Source organism: Ochotona curzoniae, unplaced genomic scaffold (genome assembly GCF_017591425.1).
Source record: "Ochotona curzoniae isolate NIBS_2020 unplaced genomic scaffold, NIBS_Ocur_1.0 contig_64, whole genome shotgun sequence".
In the NCBI taxonomy this organism is placed as follows: Eukaryota; Metazoa; Chordata; class Mammalia; order Lagomorpha; family Ochotonidae; genus Ochotona; species Ochotona curzoniae.
The window spans coordinates 21,989,691-22,015,953 of NW_024466502.1; the positions used below are offsets into that span (position 1 = coordinate 21,989,691).

Below are 26,263 nucleotides of genomic sequence, written 5' to 3' on the forward strand. Positions count from 1 at the left end.
AATCAGCAGACAGGGGATCTTTCTCCCTGTCTCTCCTTCTCTCGGTACATCTGCCTTTCCAATAAAAATAAATATTTTAAAAATGTGTATTGAAGAATGAGTGCATTGATTTAAAAAAAAAAAAAGATGGAAGCACTTACTTTTTTTTTTCCTTTTTTTAATTTAAAGGCTGTACCTCTCTCCTTTCATTTGTATGTGTTTTTTAGGAGATAGTGGAAAGTCATCCTGACCCCTACAACCATTATTTGTTTCTACCACTAAGTTTGCTGATTTTTAGAAGTCTGATCAGTTCTGATAAAGTAAATATCCATGTCAGCTGTGGGCATAGAGAACGGTGGATGAGCAGGCTGCTCATATATAGAGGTATATTTTTTCTGTGTAAATCCATACTAATGGAATATAGTACTTCTCCCTTATCTGCATGGGATATGTTCCAGGACACCTGTGGATGCCTGAAACCACAAATTGTACTGAGCCCTATGTACACTATGTTTTCCCCAACATGTCTGTATCTGTGATATACTTTAATTTATAAATTAGGCTCAGTAAGAGGTTAGCAGTAATAATTTATGATAAAAGTTATTTAAAACTTTTGGTTTATTTCTAGAATTTTTCATGTAGTGTTATTTCTCTGTGATTGACAAGGATAACTGAAACTTCAGGAAGCTAAATCATGGTCTTGGTAAGCTACTGTATATAAATGTTTGAAAGTCAGACATTAAGCCCAATTATTTTATATTAACTAAATGTAGGACTTAAAAATGTTTTTGGAATAGTTTCTTGTTTTAAGATTTTATTATTTTCACTGGAAAGGCAGATTTACAGAGCGCTTGGGTTCTTGCTGCCCCGTGGAAGACCTGGGTGCATTCCAGGCTCCTGACTTCAGGCTGCGGTGGCCCTGGCTGTTGTGGGCATCTGGGGAGTGGACTAAAAGGTGGAAGATCTTTTTCTCTCACTCTTCTTTCAGATAGGTAAATATTTAAGTGTGTGTGTGTGTGTGTAATTTTTGTTTGAAAGAGTTACAGAGAGAAGGAAAGAGAGATTTTTCATCTGCTGATTTATTTCTCAAAGGACCACAATGGCTGGAGCTGACCTGATTGGAAGCTGGGAGACAGGAGCTTCTTCCAGGTCTCCCACATAGGTGCTGAGGTCCAGGGACCTGAGCTGTCCTCACTGCTTTCCTAGGCCATCATCCGGGAGCTGAATCAGAAGTGAAACAGCCAGGACTTGAAGTGGTGCCCATGGCCCATGTAGAATGCTAGTGCTGCAAGCAGTCTTAGCCTACTGAATCAGGATGCTGGCCTCAATAGATTTTTATTTTAAAAAATTAAAAGACAAGCATTTCCAGAGTGAAAATTAATATGTAGAATAGTAGTTGTAGTATTTTAAAAACCTGAATCCAGAAACTTTTTTTTTAATTAGAAAGTCAGATATACAGCGAGAAGGGGAGACAGAGAGGAAGATCTTCCATCTGATGATTAACTCCCCAAGGGGCTGCAACAGCTGAAGCTACACTTGAGCCGAAGTCAGGAACACAGAGCTTCTTCCAGGTCTCCCACTCAGGTGCAGGGTCCCAAGGCTTTGGGCCATCTTCCACTGCTTTTCCAGGCTACAAGAAGGAAACTGGATGGGAAACGGGGCCGCCAGGATTAGAACCGGCGCCCATATGGGATCATGGTCCATAGAAGATGAAGACCTTAGCCACTAGGCTACAGCACCAGGCCCCAGAAATTTTTTTTATAGATCTATTCTTAAATAGAAAGTGGAGGGAACTAAGATATGATTTCACCCCTTTTCACGTACAGATGCCAGACCCTGATAGATCACAGTTTGCTTGATACTGCACTTTTAATTCCTCTGAGTAAAGGAGGCACACATGCCTCAAAATTACCTTCCAAAACAGAATCTACTTCCCTGTTGGAAATCATGTGTCATCTTGTTTTCTGATTATAATAAAGATAATCAAGGATTTGACAGTTTTCTTAGGTTAAAACTATGAAATGAAAACAACATAAATAACAATTTTTAAGAGTCAGAATACACTTTGGAAATTTAAACTGAATGTGACTTTTTCATTCGAACATTATTCTGGTGTGAACTTCACATCCACAGAATTCTGAGTATAACATTCAAAAACATGTTGGCCTCAGTTAGCATATGTATGTATGTGTGCAATACCTGTCTACCCACTGACTGTGTGCTGCTTTTCCAGGATGAAATAGACTGTTTGCAGAAGGAGGTGGAGGAGCTTAAGAGTAAAAATCTCAGCTTGGAGTCACAGATAAAGACTATTCTGGACCCTTTAACATTGATTCAGGGCAACCAAAATGAGGATAAACATCCAGTTGCAGATAATCCAAATAAAATTGACCCCGAAACTGTAGCAGAGTGGAAGAAAAAACTCAGAACAGCTAATGAAATATATGAAAAAGTGAAAGATGATGTGGACAAGTTGAAGGAGGTAAGTTGTACCTTTAAGAAATCTATTGTAAAAATTCTGAATTTTAAACACCTCGTAAGTAAATAGGGCAATCAGTTGCTGTCATGGCCAAGATACTGATACTTGGTCTGTGGCCTCAAGCTGCAGCTCCTTTCCTGACTCTGGCTTCCTGCCAGTGCAGCCCCGGAAGGCAGCCGTGACAGCTCAAGCACTTGGGCTTTTGTGAGCATCTAGGGAGCAAACCACCAGAGGCTAGCACTCTGTGTCTCCTTCCCACTCACTGTGGCACTCAAGTTAAAATTTTAAAAAGGCTTTTAAGTATAAATACCCATATTGTCTTGATTCATCATTTGGTTTGTGAGAAAGGTAAGGACAAGATGGCTCAACAAACAGTTATTTTCAATAGAAATGCTTTTTATCATTAAGTTTTACTAGGGCATCCATCATTATGGTGTAGCGGGTAAAGCCACTGTCTGAATCACCAGCATCTGATACCAGCTCCCTGCTAATGGCCTGGGGAAGGCAGCAGAAGATGAACCAAATGTTCTAATCTTCCATCCACATGGGAGACCAAAATGAAGCTCTGGGGAGTGAACCAGCAGATGGAAGAGCTCTCGCGCTCTCTCTCTCTCTCTCTTTCTATTTTTTTTTTTCTTTTTATTGGAAAGCCAGATATACAAAGAGGAGGAGAGGCAGAGAGGAAGATCTTCCATCTGATGATTCACTCCCCAAGTGGCCCCAATGGCTGGAGCTGCACTTGATCCATAGCTAAGATCCCAGAGCCTCTCCCGGGTCTCCCATGCAGGTGCAGGGTCCTAAGGCTTTGGGCCATCCTCGACTGCTTTCCCAGGCCACAAGCAGAAAGATGAATGGGAAACAGGGCTGCCAGGATTAGAACCGGCGCCCACATGGGATTCTGGAGTTTGTAAGGCGAGGACCTTAGCCACTAGGCCATGGCGCCAAGCACTGTATCTCTGACTTTAAAAAAATAAATAAAAATGTTAAAGATAACTACTTGCCAAAAACTATGATTCCATTTGTGACTCTAATTGAAGACATTGTGTGCAGTTGCATTCTTTTCCAGAAGACTGACATCAGTTTAAGAGATCTCCCCCATCTTAGGGGTGTTTCTTATTTTTTTCCCAAGTTTAGGTCAGTGACTACCTTATTTTTTAATAGAAGACAAAAATATACCCATTGCCATTGCAATAGAAGGGAATGTTTTGAGCACATCTTCTAGCGCTGTCATTAATGACAAGGAGCTGCAAGCAGTTGCCTTAGACTTCCTTGAGAAGAATGTGATGTTGTGTCAGTCCTAACCTCAAGTTTACCCGTCAGTAAAGTCCTTAGATTCTCAATGATTTGGTAGTACTTGGAGCCATCGCTTGCCTGCCTTCCCTTAAAATAATGCTCTGGTGCTGATTGTCTAAATCCACCTCCTGAAGTCATCAGAGAAATCCATAGCTTGTTGTGAGGAGGAGTCTTTGTAGAGTCTTAGATCTGCAGTGAGCCTAATTAACAGGAAAGTGTTTGCATCTAGCCATGAGGCAGCTTACACATATACAATAAATGGTTTGGGTCCTCAGAAAAAGCCAGAATTTAGTGCTTTCGGAGATAAAAGGAGCTACAGACCTGTTGCATTAAGTCCGTTACCAGTGTAGGGGAAGGGTATAGTTTCCTTGGCTGTCTATGGCAAATGTTAGCGTTTTGGTCATTGGAAAATGTGAGAATAGTGAATGATTAACAGCTTTGGAATCTATAAATATTTGTCACGACTAAGTCTCCTTTAATTTCCCTGCCTCTTTTGAAGCCATCACAGTGAAGTTCTGTGTAATTTCTTTACAGTTAATAAATGTTGTTTAAATTTTTACAATAAATGCTTCTTGTAGCATGAGGATCTTTCTGAAAACTACTCTGGGCTCATAAAGGTGGTGTGGGGATGGTATATAAGGGAAATAGGCAAAAAGCACAGTTTAGGTTTTGCTGTGTTAATAGTCTCAAAGCTACCCTGAGACCTCAAATCATTTGGAATATGTTAAAAGCCTGTTTTGTATGCCTGTTGTTGATATTACATAATAGGCTATAAACCAGAACATAGGTGAATTTAAAAAGGTGGGCTATACAGAGACCAAACTTGAATTTTTAGAACAAAATAATATACTGTAAATCAGCTACAGAAGTACAAAAGATTCAGAATAAACAACTATTTGTACAACATGAATGAAATAGCTTTTTTTTCCTGACGTTTCCTGGACTAGATGAGTTTTATACCATCAGGTGCTGATGTCCTGACCCCATTTATTCATCTGGGATTCATGAGCTTGAAAATTCTGATAGTAAAGCAACTAGACATCCAGTAATTTGTATTATTACCTAACTTGGTAAGAGAATTGAAACATTATGATGTGAATACAATATGAAGTAAAAAGAGAAAATTGGGAAAGGCAGTCAAACAAGTTCCTAATTTAAATTTGTTGTCATCTTCAAAGTGCTTCACTAAGTGCCGCCTATTTATTGACTGATTGATTATTTGTCAAAGGGCAAATGGGGTTTACTGGGTGATAATAACCCAAAATAGAGGGTACGAGAATTTGAGAGTAGAGGCATTTAGAAAGCATTTTTCAGGAAAGAAAAAGTGGTTGAAGCAAATTAGAGTTGTTATTGTTAGGAAAAAAATCTGCTTTTAAAAGAACCTAAAAGCATGCTCATAGCTTGAGGATTTGCTCTCCAAATTTAGTTTGTAGATACTTTTATGCAGTGTAATGCTGAGAATGTTTAGTCCTGTGACAATACACATGCAGTTGGTGCAGTCTCTAATTCATGTCAGCTAACTCACACATTGTGTTCACCTCCCTGAGCTCTGTGAGCTCTCAGGGGTGGCATTAAATGGTTAGTCATGCCTGTAATCTCACATGCATTTCCTATTTTAAGTTTCTGTTGGCCATGCTTTCTGATTTCATTCATTTAAAAAACAGAGGGCTTAGTTTGTATTTTTTACAAGGTACTTTTGTGGGGTTTTGTGCTTATTAAAACTTTTTATTTTATTTCTTTCAAGGCAAATAAAAAATTGAAATTGGAAAATGGTGGCCTAGTGAGGGAGAATTTACGACTGAAGGCTGAAGTTGATAACAGATCCCCCCAGAAGTAGGTATTTTGTGCATAAAGCAATGTATCGTATTATATCAGTGTTCGGGAATTGGCTGCTATAATAGCAGATGTCTTTCATTTGGTTCTCCATTTATGTATGTAGGTTTAAGTATAACACGTTACTTCTAAAAGGCAAATATATACTTGGTGATATTGTTAAAATTCCAGTATCAGTTAAAGAGAAAAATGTTTCATTCTTATTCCTTCTCTTTATTTGATATTGAGAAGATTATTTTATGTGATCCAAATCAAGAGATAGATCATATATGTGTAACCATTTAATAGAAATAACAAATAATGAGATTAAGATAATGCCCTCTAAGTATTTTCTCGGGTGATCGCAGTAACAGTAATGCTCATATAGTGTTTTCTCTTTGCCAGTGAAAACATCATGTCCTGTGATACTATAATTGTTGTATATTTTCCATTGAGAAAAGCAGGGGTATAGGGAGATTAATTTATCTGAATCTACACTGCTTGTAAGTGGTTACAATAGTGTTTGAACTTAACTAGTCTGTGCTCTTGACTATCACTATAAAGCCTATCTAAAACAATTTACAGAATTGTACATAGAATTTTGGATTGATTTGGAGTTTAAAAAATAAAACAGATTATTTATTTATGATAGAATGGTTTTAATTTTGCTTCGTAAAATATAAGATCACAAGTGTTTATACTTAGTGTGTTTACGATTATAAGAAATAATTGGGTGTTAACAGTGAAAATGAAAGGATTACAAGCAAAACAAAGTTCTTTTTGTAGGAAAATGAAATAACATTGCAGCTTAGAAAGCTAATTCCATATGGGCACTGGATCTAGTCCCACATATTCCACTTCCAGTCCAGCTCCCTGCCTATGGCATGTAAAAGCAGCAAAGGATTGTTCAAGTCCTTGGTCCCCTGCATTCATGAAAGATTCAGAAGAAGCTCATTGTTACCAGCTTTGGATCAGTTCAGCTTTGGTCATTACAACTATTTAGAGGATAAACCAGTGGATTTCCTTCTCTCTTTGTTATTCTTTCAAATAAAAATAGGTTTTTTTCCCAAATCTTTTTTTAAAGATCTATTTATTTTTATTGGAAGAACAGCTCTACAGAGAGGAGGAGAGACAGAGAAAGGTCTTCCATCCAGTGGTTCACTCTCCAAGCAGCCGCAATGGCTGAAGCTAAGATAATCCAGAGCCAGGAGCCAGGAGCTTCTTCTAGGTCTCCCACACAGGTGCAGGGTCCCAAAGCTTTCCCAGGCCACAGGCTTGAAGCTGGAAGGCAAGCAGGGCTGCTGGGATTAGAACTGGTTCCCATATGGGATCCTGGCACGTTCAAGGTGAGGACTTTTACACTAATACGCCGGGCCCAATAAATTAATTTCTAAAAATAAAATAAAAGGAAGGGCCCAGCACAACAGCCTAAAGTGACTAAATCCTCACCTTGCATGTGTCTAGATGCTATATGGGCACCAGTTCATGTCCAGCTGCTCACTTCCCATTCAGCTCCCTGCTTGTGGCCTGGGAAAGCAGTCAAGGAAGGCCCAAAGACTTGGAACCCTGCGCCCACATAGGAGATCCAGAAGAGGCTCCTGGCTCCTGGCTCCTGGCTCCTGGCTCCTGGCTTCATGTCAGCTCAGCTCTAGCATGGGGAGAGAACCAACAGAAGAAAAATCTTTCTCGATCTCATTTTCTGTTTGTCTGCCTTTCTAATGGGGGGAGGGGAGGAAACTTTAAATAAGTAAAATAAAATAAAATGACAAGTGAGAGGGTAACATAGCCCCCATGTTAGGTAGGCTTTCTAACGGATGACAGATTACAATTCTGCTCCCCTTTATTCCCTCCATTTTCTGGGCTCCAGTTGTTTTTTTATTGGAAAAAGATAAGGAAGGAATATAGGAAGAAACATAGCTTTTATGTTTAATTTAGTGTTTCCTTAATCTTCCCCTGTGTTCTCCAACCCTGGTTTTTTGTTTTTGTTGTTGTTTTGTCTCTTCAGATAATGTTTTGCGTTGAAAGGTGAGGTAAGCTTAGGAAGTGTTGCTGTTACGTGGTGGTTTGAATCTCTGCTCTATCATTTATTGGCAGCTCCCATTGCCAGTCATAATAATGAATGTCCATTAGCCATTTCCCACAGCATACTGAATGGACCTGAAGCTGTTTCACTTATAGCTTTTATTTCTTGAAAACTTGCCCATCATATTTTAAATTTAATGCCACAGGCTGTCTGTTTCTAAATAGCATTGGGTCCAACTAAATAAATAACTGAAGAATCTCACCTAAGGAAGCCTGGCCCCTCTGCGCTCCAACAAGCAGCTCTGCATCTGAATCCAGTGTTCAATGTATGCTTTTCCATCTGCAGCTTCCATTCCTTCCTTTCAGAAGGGAGCAGTTCCACTACAGAAGTAATTTGTGCTGACCCCTAATCTAGATGAATTTGCAATGCATTGAGGTATTAAACACATTGCATTTGATTATAGCCTTGTTCACCTTGCATCCCCAGAATCTGGTAGGATTCATAGAGAAGCTGACCACAGCTGAAAATATCCAGATGCAGTTCACCTGAGAAGAGTTTAGTTGTTTGAAAAGAATATGAAATTTCAATGCTAAAAGTAAATGCAAACGTACAAATCATCCATTTCATTTCATTCCTTCTGTCTAGGAACTGCCTTGACTAATGATTTTTCTCTTGTTTTCTTGGTTAGGTGTCAGATATATCTTCTACACATGGTCTTAATCTCTGATATCTTGAGTTGAGTATACATATTCTACTAATCATATAGGAGAACTTCAAATTTAGATACTGAAAAAAAAGTTAGGAAAGCCATTAGCGCAGTTGTCACAAAATACTAGAAAATAATTGGCTTAACTGGCCAAGATTTATTTCTCATTGTTCATAAAGTTGATAGTCCCAGGTGTAGTTTGGCAGGGTTTGTTTTGATGCAGGCTCTGAACATCACAAAGTACCAATAAACACTCTTGTTACATGAATGCACTGTAAAATGTCCAAAGTAAATATCCTTATACTTTCACACCTTTAACATTGCATTATACTTAAAGCATCCACTCTGTCTTCACTAGAGATATATATTATCTTTTCCCCTCTATATGTTAGAACCCCAGAATCCTTCCCCTATTTAGCTATGACGTTGTACCCATTACTCAACCTTTTCCCACTCCTCCTTCCCTGCCTGGCTTATTTATGTATGTGTTCATATAAATATATTTTATAATATGTATAAATGGGAAATAAGACAAAAATGTTGATAGTTGTTTAAGATGGTTGATGAGTATGTGAGGGTTTGTTACATTATTTTCTATATTGTGAATGTCTAAAAATTCTTTCAATAAAAATTTAAAACCAGCAATATGTGGTTAGTACTTCCAGGAAACACCATCTATGCAGGCAAAAGATGAAAATACACAAAATATTCTTAAGCTGTATAACAAATACTATGCCATATATATGACAGAGATGGTAATAATGGTAATATGGGGTTGGAGACGGGCAAATAGAGGAGTCTATCAAAAAGTCCAGTTTTGAACCCAACTTTGGCGGATGGAGATGTTAGTGATGGAAGAAGTCATTCAGAAAGGAAGCAGCTTGGACTATTAGAGTGTTAAATAGTCCCTTTTCTGCACATCATATAGTAACCACACGTCACTGCTAAGGAAACCTGGTGGCTTCCTTCTCAGGTCGATTGGAACAAAAATCTGATTTTCACTCCTCTGCCTTATAAACATCAGCAATCTAATTAGGCAGTTGGTTAGCAGTAGTCTTTTGTATTTACCATCCTCTGCTATAAGAAGAAAAGCCAGTTGTTAGTCTGACAGTTTGGTACGGAATAGCAAGAATTCTCTGCCTCTGTATTCTAAGAAACACTAAGAGGTGGGAAAGGGCAGGAGGGGCATTGGGGTGTGGACTGAACATTTTAGTACTGGAATTTTTTTTATTGTTATTCCTAAATTCCCTTGATTTCAGTTAAATTGTTCCAGGACATGTGGATATATTTGTCCTTGGTTGAGTTATGTATTCCTTAGTGATTTTTCTTTCAACTTGAAGAAATAATGATGAATTGACTTGGAAAACATTTAAAATTTCCTCTTTCCCATGTCTCTGTTCCTGTGTAATTTTGTTATTTGATTCTTTTTTTATTTTTCTTCCTTTTCCTCTTCCCCCTTTTTTCCTGTAGTCACTTTGGAAAGGGATTGTGACCTGTCCCCACCTGTTGTGCAGCTTTAGCAGAGCAGCTGTCTGCTCTCAGCTATGCATTCATTCTAACATGGTGGGAGACAAAGCTCCATGTAGAAGACTCTACTTCATTTCTATCAAACTTAGTTATAATTGAATTAATGGGCTTCATTTCTATAAGTATATTCAGGAATGTTACATATTCTGTAACTGTTTGAGTTAGATCTATTAGTTTGATAATGTCTGGCTGCATACAGCTCATTTTACTGAACAGGAACCCCAAAGCTTATCATTGTGGACCAGTCTTTGCCCATGATCCAGCTCCTTTGGGGAGAGGATGAAAGCTCTATGTACTTTCTGAACAGAATACAGTATTTCATGTTACTAGAATATAAGAAGTGCTCCAAGGAGAAAAGAATACACTTTCTAGATTAGGAGCAGCACTCTTCCTACTTGCTGTATTTGTTTGTCTTGCATAATCACCCACCTGTATGTTCAAGATTATAAAATAAAACCTAAATATTTTTTCCTGCCCTCTTCTGAAGTGCTGATTTATATTTCTATTTATTTTATACTCTTGGTTAAGGTCCTATACCTTATATTCACCACAAAGCAAAATGGCTGAGAGAGCTTAGCTCTGGAGACAGAGACTATCTGAATATAAGCTTTCCTTCTACTGTTTGCCTCCTTGCTATATCCAGTTCAATTTTTATCATGTTAAAAATGGTTATTTAGTAAAGTAAAAGTCAAATTATCTAGACCTGTTTCCTAAAACTGCCCCATTTTTTAAAATTTTTATTTTCCATGATAGAATTCTACAAGCTAAAATTTCCCCTTCAGCCCTTCCCATTTTCTCTCTACCTCCATCCCCCATTTTTCCCTATATTGTTACAATAGTATAATCCTTCAGCAACAGTCACAAGTCATTCTGTTATTAGGTCATTCTGCTGTTTAAATTATTGTGCTATTTAAGTGTTATCATGACATTGTAGGTATAGACAATGGTAGAAAGTCCACTTCCTATTGTCAAGATATATTTAACAGTATCATTGAGACTCTATCATTTATTCGAAAGTAGAGATACATACTACATTGTACCTTCACCACTCAGCATGCTAGTCTCCATTATACAATTCCTCTAAATAACTGTATGTATATGCGTGTTTACCTGCATATCTGTTGATCTTGTATTTTGCATGAAGGTTGTCTTAGAGAGAATACACAATATTTGTCCTTTGGGGATTGGCTTATTTCACTGAACCTAATGATCTCTAGTTGGGACAATTTTGTTGTAAATGGTAGATTTTCATTTTTTCATGGCTGAACAGTATTTCATGGAATAGATGTACCACAGTTTCTTTATCCATTCCTCTTTAGATGAAACTGCCCAATATTTTCCTAAACTGAAATGCAGATCCTTCACAAGCTAGTTACACCTGCCTATTCCACTTAATCTCCTCCTCACTTCCCTGGCTCATCATGCTCATCATGCTGGACATGGTTGTTCTGTCAAAAATATTCATCTTCCAGATCTTTGCCTACCTGTCTCCTTTTTTCATTAGATTCTGAGAGGCCATTCTGATAATTCAGTCTAAAGCATCTCTCCCTTCAGTTCTTTCTACCTATTCTGTCTCATGAAGTCATGACAATAAAATCAGGCTCTGGGAAAGCAGTTGACCTCCGCAGTTATGAACACGGGCTCTGGAGTCAGACTCTCCAGGACACTTGAACACTGGCACAGTATGCTTAATACCTGTGGCATTTGGAGGAAGATTTAACCATTGTATATCTCAGTTTGGGTTATCTGTGAAATGGGGCCAGTGGTACTTTCTTGTAGATTGTAGTCAAGATTAAGGGAATTCAAATTTGAGGCACTTACGACACAGTACGTAGTTAACAGCTCACCACTGTCCCAGTATTGTCTTTATATCCCATATCACTGTATGCACTCCTGTTCCTTTATGCCTGCCCTTTTTGTTGTCTCCTTCATACTAAACTCTTTCAGTTCCAACAGGGTGTGTTTTTCCTAAAGCCTCAGTGCAATATTTGTTGAATAATTAAATAGATAAATAACATTGGCTGAATTAATGTCTTAGAGCCATCATTTTGTTTAAGAAGATGTAGGTAATGTGTCATTATAAGGATTAAAATAATCTGTCCTTACAAAATATAATACATAAAGAATAGCTAAGAGATAATATGCATTTGTATGTGTGTCTAAATAACTGTATCTGTTCTTTTCCCTACTCCCATACAAAAGATTGTTTATGCTCTTGCTTCATTCCTATCCTTTTTATCACTTTATCACTTTGCTATTTATCTTATTTTCTCCAGCCTTTCAACTCAACCCACACCTGTTTGTTTCTGTCTCACCACCTTCCTTTGATGCCTTTGGGTTCCATCTTATTCCCACTAATTTGGACCCATATTATTTTTAGTTTAGCCTAGTATGAAAACCTTCTAAGTATACCTTTGCACTCTAAACCTGAAGTATCTTTTATATCATTGCTTGAATTCTAGATTTTATATTTGATCATTTTGTTCCTCCTTAACTTTTGGTGACTCCCCATTGCCTACATAAAGGGCCCAAGATTTTCAGTACTGTATAGTGTACAAGCTTCTTTCCTATATGACTTCTGCTTAATTTTCTTGTCTTTTTCTTAGTCTGTGTCTTCTTGTAGTCTCTCTGGTAATACTGAACATTTCCCATTGGCTTATGATGGCCTGTGTTGTTGCCTGACTTCCTCATCAGTACTTCTGGTCTGGCTGGGTTTGGCAGTTGTCCCTTCTTGACCTGTTCTGGCCTTTTTTGTTTCTCACAGTTCTGCTCTGACAAATGCCATTATTCCTAGTATTTGACCCCAGCCTTATTTGATGGCTGATTCTGCTATGCCTTTTGGTTTTCCCAGAAGGGGAACTTGTAGACTGTGGTGAAACCTGATGATACCCTGGGGCCAAGCTGTGACAGCCAATTGTGCTCAGGCCCTCAGCTGCCTCGGGGACCCTTCTCTGGATATTCAGCTAATTGGAAATAGACAGTTACTGCAGTTTTCTGTTGGCTTGCCTTTATTGAGATTTCAGGAGCCTGCAATGTATGCTAATAATTAAGCAATAATGTTGTCAGAGAGGTTATGAAATATGTTTGGATAGGGATTATAATTTCTACTTCTCGTTTCCTTCTTTGTAGCCCCTCAACACACATTAGACATCAGTAACTGTCATCAGAGTAATACATTTTTTTCTATAAATGTTTTTCCATAAATACATTTTACATTTGAGTCTAGTTTCACTTCCAGCACCATAACGTTTTACTTCTATGCGACACCTTCGTCTTTGTTTTCAAATCTGCCTTTTGTATATCCACCTTTATGAAATCTTATGTGGGTTTTCCATTGGAAGAGAGGTAGCCAGCGTTAGCTCCTGCTTGTGTGTTAACAGTTACAGAGTGACCAGTCATTGACAGCTTTGAAAGAAGTGACCTGATTGATAATTGTAAACTGAAAAGCTCTAAGGACAGATTTTAACTGGTTTATACTTAGTATTAACATGAAGTGGTAACTAAAAGTAAAAGCTTGTTGGTGACCAGTATTGTCTAGTTAAAACACGGAATATTGGTCAAATGTTTGTCATTATAACAGATCCTGAGAGTAGCTACTTGTGAAAGAAATTTATTGTGGCTCACAGTTTTGGAAGCTCATAGTTCAAGTTTGGGTGGGAAGTAAATACCCAAATGAGTTTGGGAGCCAAAACTGGTTCAAACCATAGCAAATGGTAGCTGAAATCCATGCATACAGCAAACATATTAAGCAAGGACATCCACACTGAAAACCTGTCATAGAGGCTAGCCCATAACAGCTGCTGTGTTTCCAGTGATTGCTTTTATTTTGTTTCGCTGTTCCCTCAGCTAAAAAGCAGGGAAAAGATATAAAATCAAAAAATTTTTTAGAAAGAAAGTAAACTCATTTCTATGGTATCCTCTTGATACTTCATGCTGGCCTTTCTGAAGTTTGGTAGTCTTGGCAACCCATTGACCACTATATTTATACCTTTAGTTGAGATTGCTGAGATCTAGAGAGGCAAAATAAATTGCCTAAATCAGTAGCAGAGCTCCAGAACATCTCCCTCCTTCCTTCCTTCCATCCCTCCTTCCCTCCCCTCCCTCGCTCCCTCCCTTCTTCCCTCCCTCCCTCCCTCCTTTCTTTCTGTTCTTTCTGATTGATACATTGCTTTGGAAGGCAGAGGGAGAGTTCTATAACCTGGTTCACTCCCCAAGTGACCATGACAGCTGGAGCTGGGCCAAGCTGAATCCAGGAGCAAACAGTTCTGTCCACATCTCCAATGTGGGTGACAGGCCTTAGTAATTCAGCCTTCCTTCCCAGGTATATTACTAGGGAGATAGATAGGATGCAGAGATGTGACTTGAACCGACTTGATATGGTTTACCAGCATTGCAGGTGGCAGCTTAGCTCACTGTTGACAGAGCTTGCCCCAAGCTTAACTCATTTGATTCTGGACTTTGGCATTTATTATTTAGCATCTATGTGCCTGCTTTTGGATCACTTTCAAACACATTTGATTTCTTCTAGTATTATGCTGTGAAAACATGTGGTCTTGAGAACTTCCATGTTATCAGAGATGTTTTTAACTCTAGTTCCAGTACCTCAAAGGTCAGATTTATTTCTTGTTCCTGGTCCAGACAGGAATGATCTTGTATCACTGTGACTGTTTGAGTAAGGAAAACTATCATTGTTTTCTCTAATCCAGAATGCATGCATGAGTTCACATTGGAAGCTGAAAAAAAATACCTTAATCTGCTGCTAGATTTGTGCAAAACATACTTCCAGTATAAATTGCAGCTCCCAAACTGCTCTGCACTGTTTTCTCTGGCATAATGAAACTTTTAGTTATCATTGCTACTTTGCAAATCAAAGCCTTCTGGTCTCTAATGGAATGTTTTATAAAATACTCCACTTTAAAATTTTCTCAGGAAAAGGAACTATGACAAATGATGTCAGAAATCCTAGCTTGCCCTGGAATGTTTCATTTAGTGTTGGATATTCTGGAAATATCTGAAATTATTGCAAGAAGAGAATATTAACATGCAAAGACAGTTAAGCTTTTGTCCTTATTGTCTTTTTCCAAGAAGGTATAAAACCAGATGTGTACCCTTTATCATTATACCTATATAGTAAAATAAATTGTCCTTTGCCTAATTTAACATAGGTACCTTGGGATAAGCTAAAATGTCCCCTAATACCAGTGTCAAATGTCTCATTTACTTGTATTTTTAAAGATTTATTTTATTTTTTCATTTGAAATACAGTTACAGAGAAAAAAATGTCTTCCATCTTCTGGTTTACTCCACAAATGGCCACAGTGGCCAGGAGCTTCTTGTGGCTCTCCCACATAGTGAATGCTGGAGCTCAAGGACTTGGGCCATCCTCCAAGGCTTTCCCAGACCATAAGCAGGAGCTGTGTTGGATCTGGAAGCCACATGGGATGCCAGCTTTACAAGCTGAGGCTTAATTTGGTTTCAAGCATGTCAATTAAAAACAATATTATATATATATCATTCAGTTGGCTTTCATTTTAAAGTAAAATGGTAAACAGTTGATTGCATGAAACATAGTCAGTCATAAAATGGTTGTCACATAGTTACAAGAAAAAGAGGACCACAGACCTTTAGCTAATGCTGTAGTGTTGTCTTTGTCTTAAAGTGAGGTACTGACATATTTTAAAGCAAGAAATGAAATTTATTTAAATATTGTACATGGTACTGCTCCATACCAAGAATTATTCTGGGGATCTAGCAGTGCGTATAAGACAGCTAAATCTCCTGCTGTCCTAGAGGTTCTGCTCTAATGGTGTGAGACAGAAAGCAAATAAATTACATGGATCAATTAACTAGTTGATTACCTCCCTGTATTTCACTATACATTTCTGTCAGTTTGTGTACCAGCATGCTAAATAGATCTGATAGTACGGGCATTTTACTTTAGAGTTTAAGCACTTGGAACACCCACATTTCACATCTAGGAACCTATACTGAGTCCTGGCTCTGCCCCCAATTCTAGAGTACCGATAAAATGCATCTTGGGAGGCAGCAGGTGATGGCTAAAATAACTGGGTCCCTGACACCCATGTGAGAGACCTAGATTGGGTTTCTGGCTCACAGCTTCTGCCATGATACTTGCGGGCAAAGTATTAGGCTTGTAAAATGGTGAAAGAAAATTTTTGAGAAATTGGTGTTAAAGATCAGCCTAACTCCATCAGTGACCTCTGCTTGCTTGTCTGCCTTATGTGCACTCTGTTGCTGGACTTGTCTGTTCTCATGGTACCTCAGCTTTTTTCTATGGTTTGGGCTAAATTTGATTTAAAGTCAGAACCACAAAAATGATAATAATAATAAAAATCTTCAGGGAAAATACAGCCTCTTAATATAGCAGTATGTTTGAAACTCTAAGCTAAACCTGAAACAAGAAGTTGCCAATGTTTGGGAAGGAAATGTTTCCTGCTGCTGGCCTGAGTTCTCAAAGCTGATGTACATCTCAGAAGGCAGCAGGTGGGCACCTGACACCCAGGTGGGAGACCCAGATGGAGTCCTAGGCTCCTGGGTTTTTTGGTCCAGTTATTGCAAGCATTTGGAGACTGAAGTGATACAAAAATCTGTGCCTGTCTTTTTTTTTTTTTCCTGTCACTTTGTTATCCAAATGAACAAAAGTAAATTAACAAATTGTGGTTGATTCTAATATGTGCAGTTACTATTAGCTCCTGGTCCTTTGTAGCATTTTATACTTAATACGTTAACTTAAACTTAATAAATTTACTCAGTTGTAGTTATATTTTATAATGAAGGAAAAAAGAGAAGATAAAAATAATTTTTAGTTGTTAACTTCTTAAGTACCTTCCTGCAAATAATTCTTGAATTCTTTAGAAAAGAAGAAAGTCATTGAAAAGATGTTTAGAGCTTTTGAAAGAACTTTGGGGAAGAGAAGACATTTTGTATGGAGTTAGAATGTAGGGCTTCTGTTTATTGGCTCCAGAAGCAATTTCCTGAAAGAATTTTCCTTGGTAATAACAGATTTTAACCTAGATATTTTATATCCTTTAGAGCTAACACTGCCATATCCCTCAGTCCAAATATGTCATTAACCTATACCAAGTTCTCAAAAAAACACTCTGAGTTGACTTATTACATATAATTGATAGAATAATGAAAAAAAAGATAATGCTGGGTTCAATAACTGAATTTTTTATGCATTCTTTTGTGTCATTCTCCAACATTTTCACTATACGAAAATGTAAAAATGTTTTCATTAATGGTATATTGGAAGCACAAGCACTGACTTTGTATTTCAAAGTTGAAAGAAGTAAGATTGATGTCTTACATAGTTGCAAAATGCTAAAAATAAGTAGAGCTGAAATGAATTAGAGCCCAGTGCTCAGAAAGTCCAAGGAAAACCTTCAGATCAAAGGAGACTATAATTGAAAGGGTCCAAATAAGTATTTAAAACCACTCCTCCTTGGACTGGTAAGATTTCTGAATTTCAAATTGGCATTTTATGTTTGACAAGGTGACATTGTGTAAGAAATGTATTGTAAAATGCTGCTGTACAGTAGGAAAATGATTGAATGTAAATATTTCAAGCTGTGGACTACTGTTGAAATGTTATCATAAATCTTTGCCATTGTTTTAGGAGATAACTCTTCATGCATATTTGAGCTAACTTGACAGAGCTAGCTCTTGGAAGGAAAATCATCGGCTCATTTCTGCCTCTATCAAAACTACACTGATTAGCTCTCAAAAATCATTTTAGAGCTTTGCAATTATTGCCCTGAACCTACTAATACATAAGTAAAGAGACCTTAACAGTTAAACTGTAAAATTAACCATCCTTCCACTCTTTATAGGTTTGGAAGGTTTACGGTCGCTGCCCTTCAGTCCAAAGTTGAACAATATGAACGTGAAACCAATCGCCTCAAGAAAGCCCTGGAACGAAGTGATAAGTATATAGAGGAACTGGAATCTCAAGTCACACAACTAAAACGTTCAAATGAAGAAAAGGATATGATGGATTCTTTCTGCCAAGGAGTACTTTCTGCAGATGGCAAGAGGTGCAAGGGTAATGAGGAGGATGTGGTGTCAAGTAATCAATGTGACAGTGCCAGAAAGCAGCCTGGCTCATCCACCTTAAGTTCTTCTCACCTGGCCAAGCCCTCCATCAGCCAACTCTCTGACACCAATTCTACCAGACAAGAAAGCAGCAGCAAGACAGAACCAAATTCTAAGAACAAAGAACTATATAAAAAACAGGTAGAAATAATGTTAGATGTGACAGATACAAACATGGATACTTACTTGGAAAGAGAGTGGAGTAACAAACCTAGTGACTGTGTACCCTACAAAGATGAAGAACTTTATGATCTTCCAGCTCCTTGTACTCCTTTGTCTCTTAGTTGCCTTCAGCTTAATACTCCAGAAAATAGAGAGAGTTCAATGGTCAAGGCAGGAAGTTCCAGGAAGCACTCAAACCATCTCAGAAAATTGATATTTGATGATTTTTGTGATTCTCCAAGTGTTTGTAATAAAGATTCTTCAGAAGATGATGTAAGTAGAAGTGAAAATGAAAAGAAATCCGAATGTTTTAGTTCCCCAAAGACAGGATTTTGGGATTGTTGTTCCACAAGCTATGCTCAGAGTTTGGAATTTGAAAGATCAGAGGGGAATACGATAGGCAGTTCTGTTGGAGAAACATCTTCAAAACTGAGTGAGAAATCAGGCTCTTGTTTATCCAAGAAATTAAATTCTATTCGCTCTTTCGAAATGAACCGGACACGGACATCCAGTGAAGCATCAATGGATGCTGCTTACCTTGACAAAATTTCTGAGTTGGATTCAATGATGTCAGAATCTGACAACAGTAAGAGCCCTTGTAATAACGGTTTTAAGTCAGCGGATTTGGATGGGCTGTCAAAGTCATCTCAGGACAGTGAATTTCTGGAGGAACCTGAGAAGTTGGAAGAGAGAACTAAGCTAAACCTTTCCAAAGGTTCTCTGAGTACTGATCAGTTAGCAAATGGAAATGAATGGAAACCTGCTTCTTTTTTCCTCCTTTCTCCATCTGACCAAGAAATGAATGAAGATTTTTCACTCCATTCCACTTCTAATCCAGGAACTAATGAAATTAAACCACCCAATTGTTTGTTTCAGACAGAGTTTTCCCAGGGAGTTTTGTTAAACAGCTCACATCGACTGTTTGATGATCAAAGGTTTGGATCATCTTTGTTTAAAATGTCCTCGGAGATGCATAGTCTTGGTAACCACCTCCAGTCACCTTGGTCTACTTCCTTTGTGCCTGAAAAAAGGAATAAAAACGTGAATCAATCAACAAAAAGAAAAATCCAGAGCAGCCTTTCCAATGCCAGCCCATCTAAAGCAACCAAAAGTTGACTCATTAGAAAGTTGTCCTTTGTGATTATTGTCCTGAGAGGGATATTAACTTTTTTTAACATTATTTTCCCCTTAAAGGAGCTCTTTATATTTTGAATTCTCTTAAGTCAGAATGGTGAATTAATCCCATATCCAGAATACTTTGGTTCATTTTGAAAAGACTGATGTTTTTATAAATTAGTGATCTTAAGAAAAATTGAGAATTTTTTTTTAATGAACATTAAGCTTACCTCGGTTGGATTTATTTTGTTTTAAAAGACACAGAGGCTTGTTAAAGAGCTTAAGTTGTCTTCAGAACATGGATTTCTTAAATAAGTTTAGTATTGTCTCCACACTGCTCATAAGGATAATTGAGTTTTCCTATTGCAGAAATTATTTTATCTGACTCTTTTTATTTATGTTTAGTGTTGCCCCAAATTTTATGAAAGACCATGATGGAAAAAAATAGCACTCTAACCTTAATTAATTCAATATATTCTTTTACTGTTTTTAAGGTTTCATGTATATGTTTGCATTTTTTTTAAAACTTCTGCTTTGTATAGTTGTTGTGAAAGCCTTCTGTTAGTCCGAAGGAATACGTTTTAATATGAAAATGCCCTTTGTGTCAGCCTGTACTTGCTCATCTTTTTATGTGTATGTAAACTTAGAAGTAGAGCATACTGTGGAGAAGACATGGAGCTGCTGGGTTTGGAGGAGCTTAAAATCGGCTTCTGCTGCAGGTATCCCTGTATAAAGCACTCACTGCAATTGTGAGTCCACTCACATCGTGTGTGTGTGTGTGCGCGAGCATGTGTCTGTGTGTGCGTGTGTGTGCATGTGTCTCCGTGTGTGTGTGCGCGTGTGTCTCCATGAGTGACTGTGTATGTGTCTGTGTGTGCGCGTGCGTATGCATGTGTCTGTGTGTCTCCGTGCGTGTCTGTGTGTCTCTGTGCGTGTGTCTGTGTCTCCGTGTGTCTCTGCGCGTGCATGCGTGTGTATGTGTGTGTGCGTGCACACATGCGTGTGTGTGCATGTGTCTGTGTGTCTCCGTGCGTGTCTGTGTCTCCATGCGTGTGTCTCTGTGTGCGTGCGCGCATGCGTCTGTGTGTATGTGTCTGTGTGTCTCCGTGCATGTGCGCACACATGTGTGTGTGCGTGTGTCTGTGTGTGTGCGTGTGTGTGTCTGTGTGCGTGCGTATGCGTGTGTCTGTGTGTATATGTCTGTGTGTGTGCATGTGTCTGTGCATATATGTCTCCGTGCGTGTATCTGTGTGTGTATGCGTCTCTGTGTGTGTGTCTGTGTGGGGTGGTAAAGGTCTTGTTTGCATGTTACTGTTTTTTTGTGGAAACTGCATGATAGATTTTTGCCTGCTCTTTTCCATACTGAAAAGTTTCCGTTGACTAAAAGAATAGCTTTTGTATAAGACAAACTTTTTTGTTTCATGGAAAGTGTTGAGGGGGAGGATAGGTAAAAGTTAAGCACAATCTTTAATTTAGGCTTTGAAAACATGTATTCCAAAATGTTTGTTATGTTTAAAAATGAGTCTGTATGCTGGTGACCTGTTTATTGTGCACTGAACATTCTACTTTAGTACTATATTGTTTTACATTAATTACTGCATGTTTTTCTATGTGAATTGAATAAAGAATGTCATAAGTGTTGTAGTTCCTGATGTCTCAGGTACTGATTTTACCTATACTGGTAAACTTACTTTTTAATTGTCTGATCTACACCTGAGTTTGAGGCTGTGAGAAAAAAAACAAAGTTTTTTTTTTTTTTTTACATTTTTTAATGGTTTTTAAAAATCAGAAGAATAGGAGCTAGCACAAAGGCTCAATAGCCTAATCCTCTATGCCCACAAGCAAGGAGCCCACATAGGCACTTTGTTCTTGTCCAGGCTGCTCCCCTTCCCATCCAGCTCCCTGTTTATGGCCTGAGAAACAGTAGAGGATGGCCCAGCCATGGAACCCTGCACCCACGTGGATGACCTTCCCACGTGGGACCCTGCACTTCCATATGGGAAGAGACTCTTAGCTCCTGGCTTCAGATCAGCTCAGCTCCAACCACTGGAGCCATTTAGGGAATGAACCAGCAGATAGAAGATTTCTCTCTGTTTCTCCTTTTCTCTATAGACCTGCTTTTCCAATGGAAATAAAGCTTCTTAAAAAACACACACACACACAAGAATATAGTTCAATGCATGAGTAGATTAGTTGGTATTCAGGCTTCAGTTTTCTGAATAAAGCCTTGAAATACAGCTATACTCATTGATGACATGTCCTCTAACCAGTTTGCACTGCAACAGCAGAGTTGATAAGTTGCTACAGATCAGGTGGCTCACAAAGCCCAAAATATCACTCTCTGGCTTGTGACAGAAAAGTGTGTGCACCCTTATGAGACTCAGGAAACTGTGAAGATGAAACGTCACTTTTATGATTTGGAGAGACATGTCCTTCGTTTGTCAAGTAACTAGCCAGAGAAAGCTCACTTAAAGCATAAATTTTTATCATGCATACTTTTAAATAATTGTTCATTATTTTACCTGATGAAGCTAGTGGATCTTTATAGATATTAGCAGCTTAAATTCTATTGATAATATGCTCATACATTAAAAAGCCAAAATGTAAAATTTGTTTCGGTCCCAGGGTAAAATTGAGGGTGTTACGTAGATTTTTTTGTGTGTCCTACAAGAGTCATATGCTGAAAACTAACTCCCAGGGTGATGGTAATAAAATGTGGAGTCTTTAGAAGGTGATTCAATTGTGAGGGCTCTTCCTTCATGAATGGAGTAAGTACCTTCACAAAAGAGACCTCGAGTTCTCTTACCCCATCTTGCACAGTAAGGCACCATGTTTGAAACAAAGTGAGCTCTTAACAAACATCAAATGTGTTAGCACCTTGATTCTCTACTGGTCTCCAGAAATGTGAGAGACTTATAATTACCCGATAAGAGATGCTTTATTATGGCAGCCCAAATTGACCCAAACAAGGATTAAGCCTAATTCTATGAACATGAATATATCTGTTTTTAATACAAAACTATACTGACAATGTGTTGGAAATGTGGCATGTGCAGCCTGGTTTACCCATTCACTAACCAAAATGAAAGTACCTATCAGATTTCCTACTGCCCTCCTTCCTGCCTTCCTGAACCAGTTACTGCATGCATTCATGAAACCCATGTTGTGCCTGAGTTAAGGGAATATCATACAGAATCTAAATCACATTCTCATATATACTCTACTCCTTTATCATCGAATGTCATGACAAATAGGATGTTTTCACAGATTTTAAAATAGATATTTTTACATTAAACAAAAAATTTGTTGAGACCAAGTATTATGTTAATGTGTTTCATTAAGTTTCTTTTTCAAACACTATGAACCAAATATTCTCCATTCACAGAAAAGCTATGGAAAATTACTGATCTCCAGTGAAATGGGGTAGAACCACATGTTGGAATCAGGTTTCTGACTGCAGAATTTAGGCTGCTTCCCACTCCCATGTAGGAAGGTCATATTTGTAGACCCAAAGATGAAGGGATGTGATATTATACAAGGATATTTTGACACTATTAGCATGTCATTTTATTTTGACTGAAGTAGCATTCAAGTCTTGCCTAAGTTACTGGGTCTGATTCTAAACAAGCTTGATGGTGGAAGTTGTGTATATGCCAACCTTAAAGGTTCACGTTAACTGATGTTTGGGTGGATTCAACCTTACCTAGTTGGTCTGTGTCGCTGCAAAGATGGGACTACTAATAAGTAGATGATTGACTTGTTTAATTTGAATTGAAGACAGCGAGAAGCGCCTCCCATTTGCTGTTTCATTCCCAAAACACTTGCAATGGAAAAGTCAGTTGGGAACCAAACTCAAGTCTCTCATGTACGGCAGGACTTGAGCCATCACTGCTTCCTGCTTCCAGCTGGGAATGCAACCAAGGCACTCCACAGCGTTAATGTGAGCATCTTAACGCTAAGCCACATGCTAGTATGGGAGTTTATATTGACTTCTTAAAATGGTTTGGATACAGCAGGAAGCTAGAATTTGATTGTGACTTTAACATTCATCTTATTTTCAAAATCTTCATGTCACCCAAAAATGATGTCCCTTTTTTCTGTTATTGAATCCACTGACATATAACAAAAAATGGCAGACTAAGGTTTCCAGTCTGCTTCAAATTTGTTTTCCTGTCCTTTCTTTGGCATTTACAACTGAAGATGCAGTGGAACAAGGAACTACGTGTTTCTGGAACTTGAATGGTTTTCAGTTATTCAAGGTGCAATACAGGAACTGGACGTTTCCCCTCAGTTTTGTACCTGTGGATGACATTTGTAGAGAGAATCAAATTAAAGAGTTTGTTGTGTGGCTTACTTTATTAGAAGGGTTTCCCAAAGTCTCATAAGATCTTGCATTCCCAACTGTGGGAGTCCTACTACACAGCATTTGCCTATCACGCTGTAACCTGATCCTTTTAATAACACTTGGCAGGGAGAAAAGCTTTTAAGCCGAGATCTCAGAGTGCACAGTGAACATTTATTGCCCAATTCTCGGAACCCCACTCAGCGAGGAAGCGTTTATTAAGATGCAGATTTCTTTTAAGAATCCATCTGGAGCTAATGTGATCTTCAGTTTTAATAGGATTGAAGCAGGTCAGAATTCCTTGAGGTAACAATCCCCTTTTTTGAAACCTGGTAGATTCCTTGGTTCTGAATCCTTATAGAGAACAACTGTTCTCTAAGAAATAGCTGAATTAACGAATGTATGGACGTGTGGGCTTTATACGTTGGTAACTGGGAGTGTAAAGGTCCTTTCATGGGGCAAGGAGCACGCTTAGATATTTACTTAGATTGCTGAAATTAGGATTAGGAAAAAGTACACATGCGGGTTAAAGAGATGCCCTGAGGAAATCCGACAGCCTGGGGGAGGTGCTATTCCTACAGGGTCTTGAAGGATGAGTAAGAGTTCGGCGCCGCAGGGGGTTCTGGGATGGGCAGATGTTTAGTGCCCACTTAGAGGAGGTGGTGAAGGTACCGTTTCCTGTCGCCAGGAGTCCTGACTGGAACAGATTTCCTGGATTGCTCCAGCCAGAGCTTACAAGTTTGGCTCGGTTCTGCAGCAGCGAAATTCCCTGAGTCTCAAGGACTCGCCCTAACCGAACGGGCAGGCAGCCTAATAACGAGCCAGTGGACTCCTGGGCACTGGAGGACCTAAGATGGTAGAGAGGCAAACCTTCCACTGGTCCCTTAAGCCGAGGCTTGGCCCTCCGGGGGCTACCTCGCTTCCCCAACACCTGTTTGGGGTTAGGAGTTGGAATCCGGCGTGCCAGCCTCTGCCCCGAGCCCCTAGGCGGAACTAAAGAACTCACCCGCCTGGATGCCGCAGCCAGCGCTGGCTCTCCCTCTCCTGCAGGCTCCCCGCCTACCGGTCTCCGGAGAGGACCCGTGGGTTCCCGCCCTGCGCCCTCCTTCCCGCGTCCCTGGGGGGGCTCTCTTCTCAGCTCCCTCTGGGTCCGCAGCCGAAAGGCCGACTCTGCGGTTTCCTTTCATTTTATCATTCGGCCAAACCTGGCGATTAAGGCGCGAAACCAACAAAGAGTTTTCTTCCCACCTTAACCTTGCACACAATCCTTTAACAAATTAATTAATCCTAATGAATTAACACTTCATTTATTTAAACGCGCTACAGTCCATGAATTAAATTTTCATGCAGTGATTAAAGGCTGTTAAAATATGCATGATTTCGTTAAAATTTTATAATAAATCAGGGCAATGTGTTACATGACAAGGCAACTATTTCCCAGTCCCTCGCAAGGGGCTTTGATATGTGCGAGCGGCAGGGAGGAGGGGCGGCTGGCGGCGGCGCCAGCGAGCAGTGGAGTCGGCGGCGAAGGGACCCTGCTCCACACTCCCGGGTTCGGACTCCCAGCCTTGCGGTTTCTTCCGCGGCTTCCAGACCCTCTGGGGATCCTGCTCCCGGAGGCAGTTTGATGAGCAAGACCGGCGCCCGCCTCTTGCCAGAGCGCTGGTGGGGGTTCCCGGGAGTCTCCCTCCCAGCTCTGTGTCTCCACCAGAATAGCACCCAGCCTCGGGGCGTGGGAGGTCCAGGATGGCGCGGCCCGGCCTGCCGGCCAGGTGGGGTAAAAGAAACACAGAGCTTCCAACCGGTTGGACAGTGTGGCTTGTTTTTTGTTGGTGCCTGAACTGAAACCTGGAAAGCCCTGCTCTGCCCGGCGCGCTCGCCCAGCTTGGAGAGGGGCCACGGTGAGCCAGGGGGTGGCCTCTGCTCCCTCCCCATGGGAGCCAACTCACAGGTGCCCGAGGCCACGGTCAGTGGAGCAAAGCTATCCACAGGGACTGAGCAACGGGTCCTGCGAGTAGGAGGGCGTGGCTGAGCCTCTGTGAGAGCGAGCCCGAAGTGTCCTGTGTCTCCTGTTAGGGTGTCCGCAGGGGAGGTATCCATTAAGAGATTGAGAGCCGAGCGATGGACACAGTTGTATCTCTGCGTACTTCACGCCAACATTCAGGGAGCCCAGGCACCAACTTCCCGGAACGCATCATCCGGGACGCGGGTCATCAGCAACATTTCGGGGCAGGGTGGTCCACGGCCAGAAAAGTTACACCCAACGCCAAGTCGTGTTTCGATTCAAAGGCCGAAACAAAGAGAAGAGCGCGTTTTCTACCATGCGAACCCCAAGACCGGTGGTTCCCTGGGGACGCAGAGGGTGCGGATGCCGGGAAATGATGGCCAGGAGCGGGGACAGTGGCTTTCAAGAAATCTCCCAGCCATAGCAAGTGCTAGCCCATCTGGCCGGGTACTCCCGCTGGCCATGGCGGGCACAGCCTTGGCCCTGGTCGTGGTTGGCGGAGGTCAGCACAGCAGTAGGTCATACAACCCCTGGCGCTATCTCGGGGGAGCAATGTGACCGAGGTGGGCAAGTGGCAGTGACCAAAGCTGGGCCGGCAGCACCGTGGGGAGGCGGCCGGAGGGGACACGAGTCTCTCCTATGTCGTGTATCTCCATGCTGTCTGTAAGATCCGGGTTAAACCTGTGGTTCCCACGGTACATACA

General features: G+C 40.0%; 1 protein-coding gene across 1 annotated transcript in view; it reads left to right on the forward strand.

Annotated features, from left to right (window-relative positions):
• The window catches only part of OBI1 (ORC ubiquitin ligase 1), a 30,798-nt gene extending 10,760 nt beyond the window's left edge, over positions 1-20,038 (forward strand). The window contains exons 4-6 of the mRNA XM_040991261.1: positions 2,213-2,461; positions 5,496-5,584; positions 17,673-20,038. Coding sequence (XP_040847195.1) covers positions 2,213-2,461; positions 5,496-5,584; positions 17,673-19,212 — 1,878 coding nt within the window. The 3' untranslated portion in view covers positions 19,213-20,038. The remainder of the gene's footprint in view (positions 1-2,212; positions 2,462-5,495; positions 5,585-17,672) is intronic.
• The last annotated feature ends 6,225 nt before the right edge of the window (positions 20,039-26,263 follow it).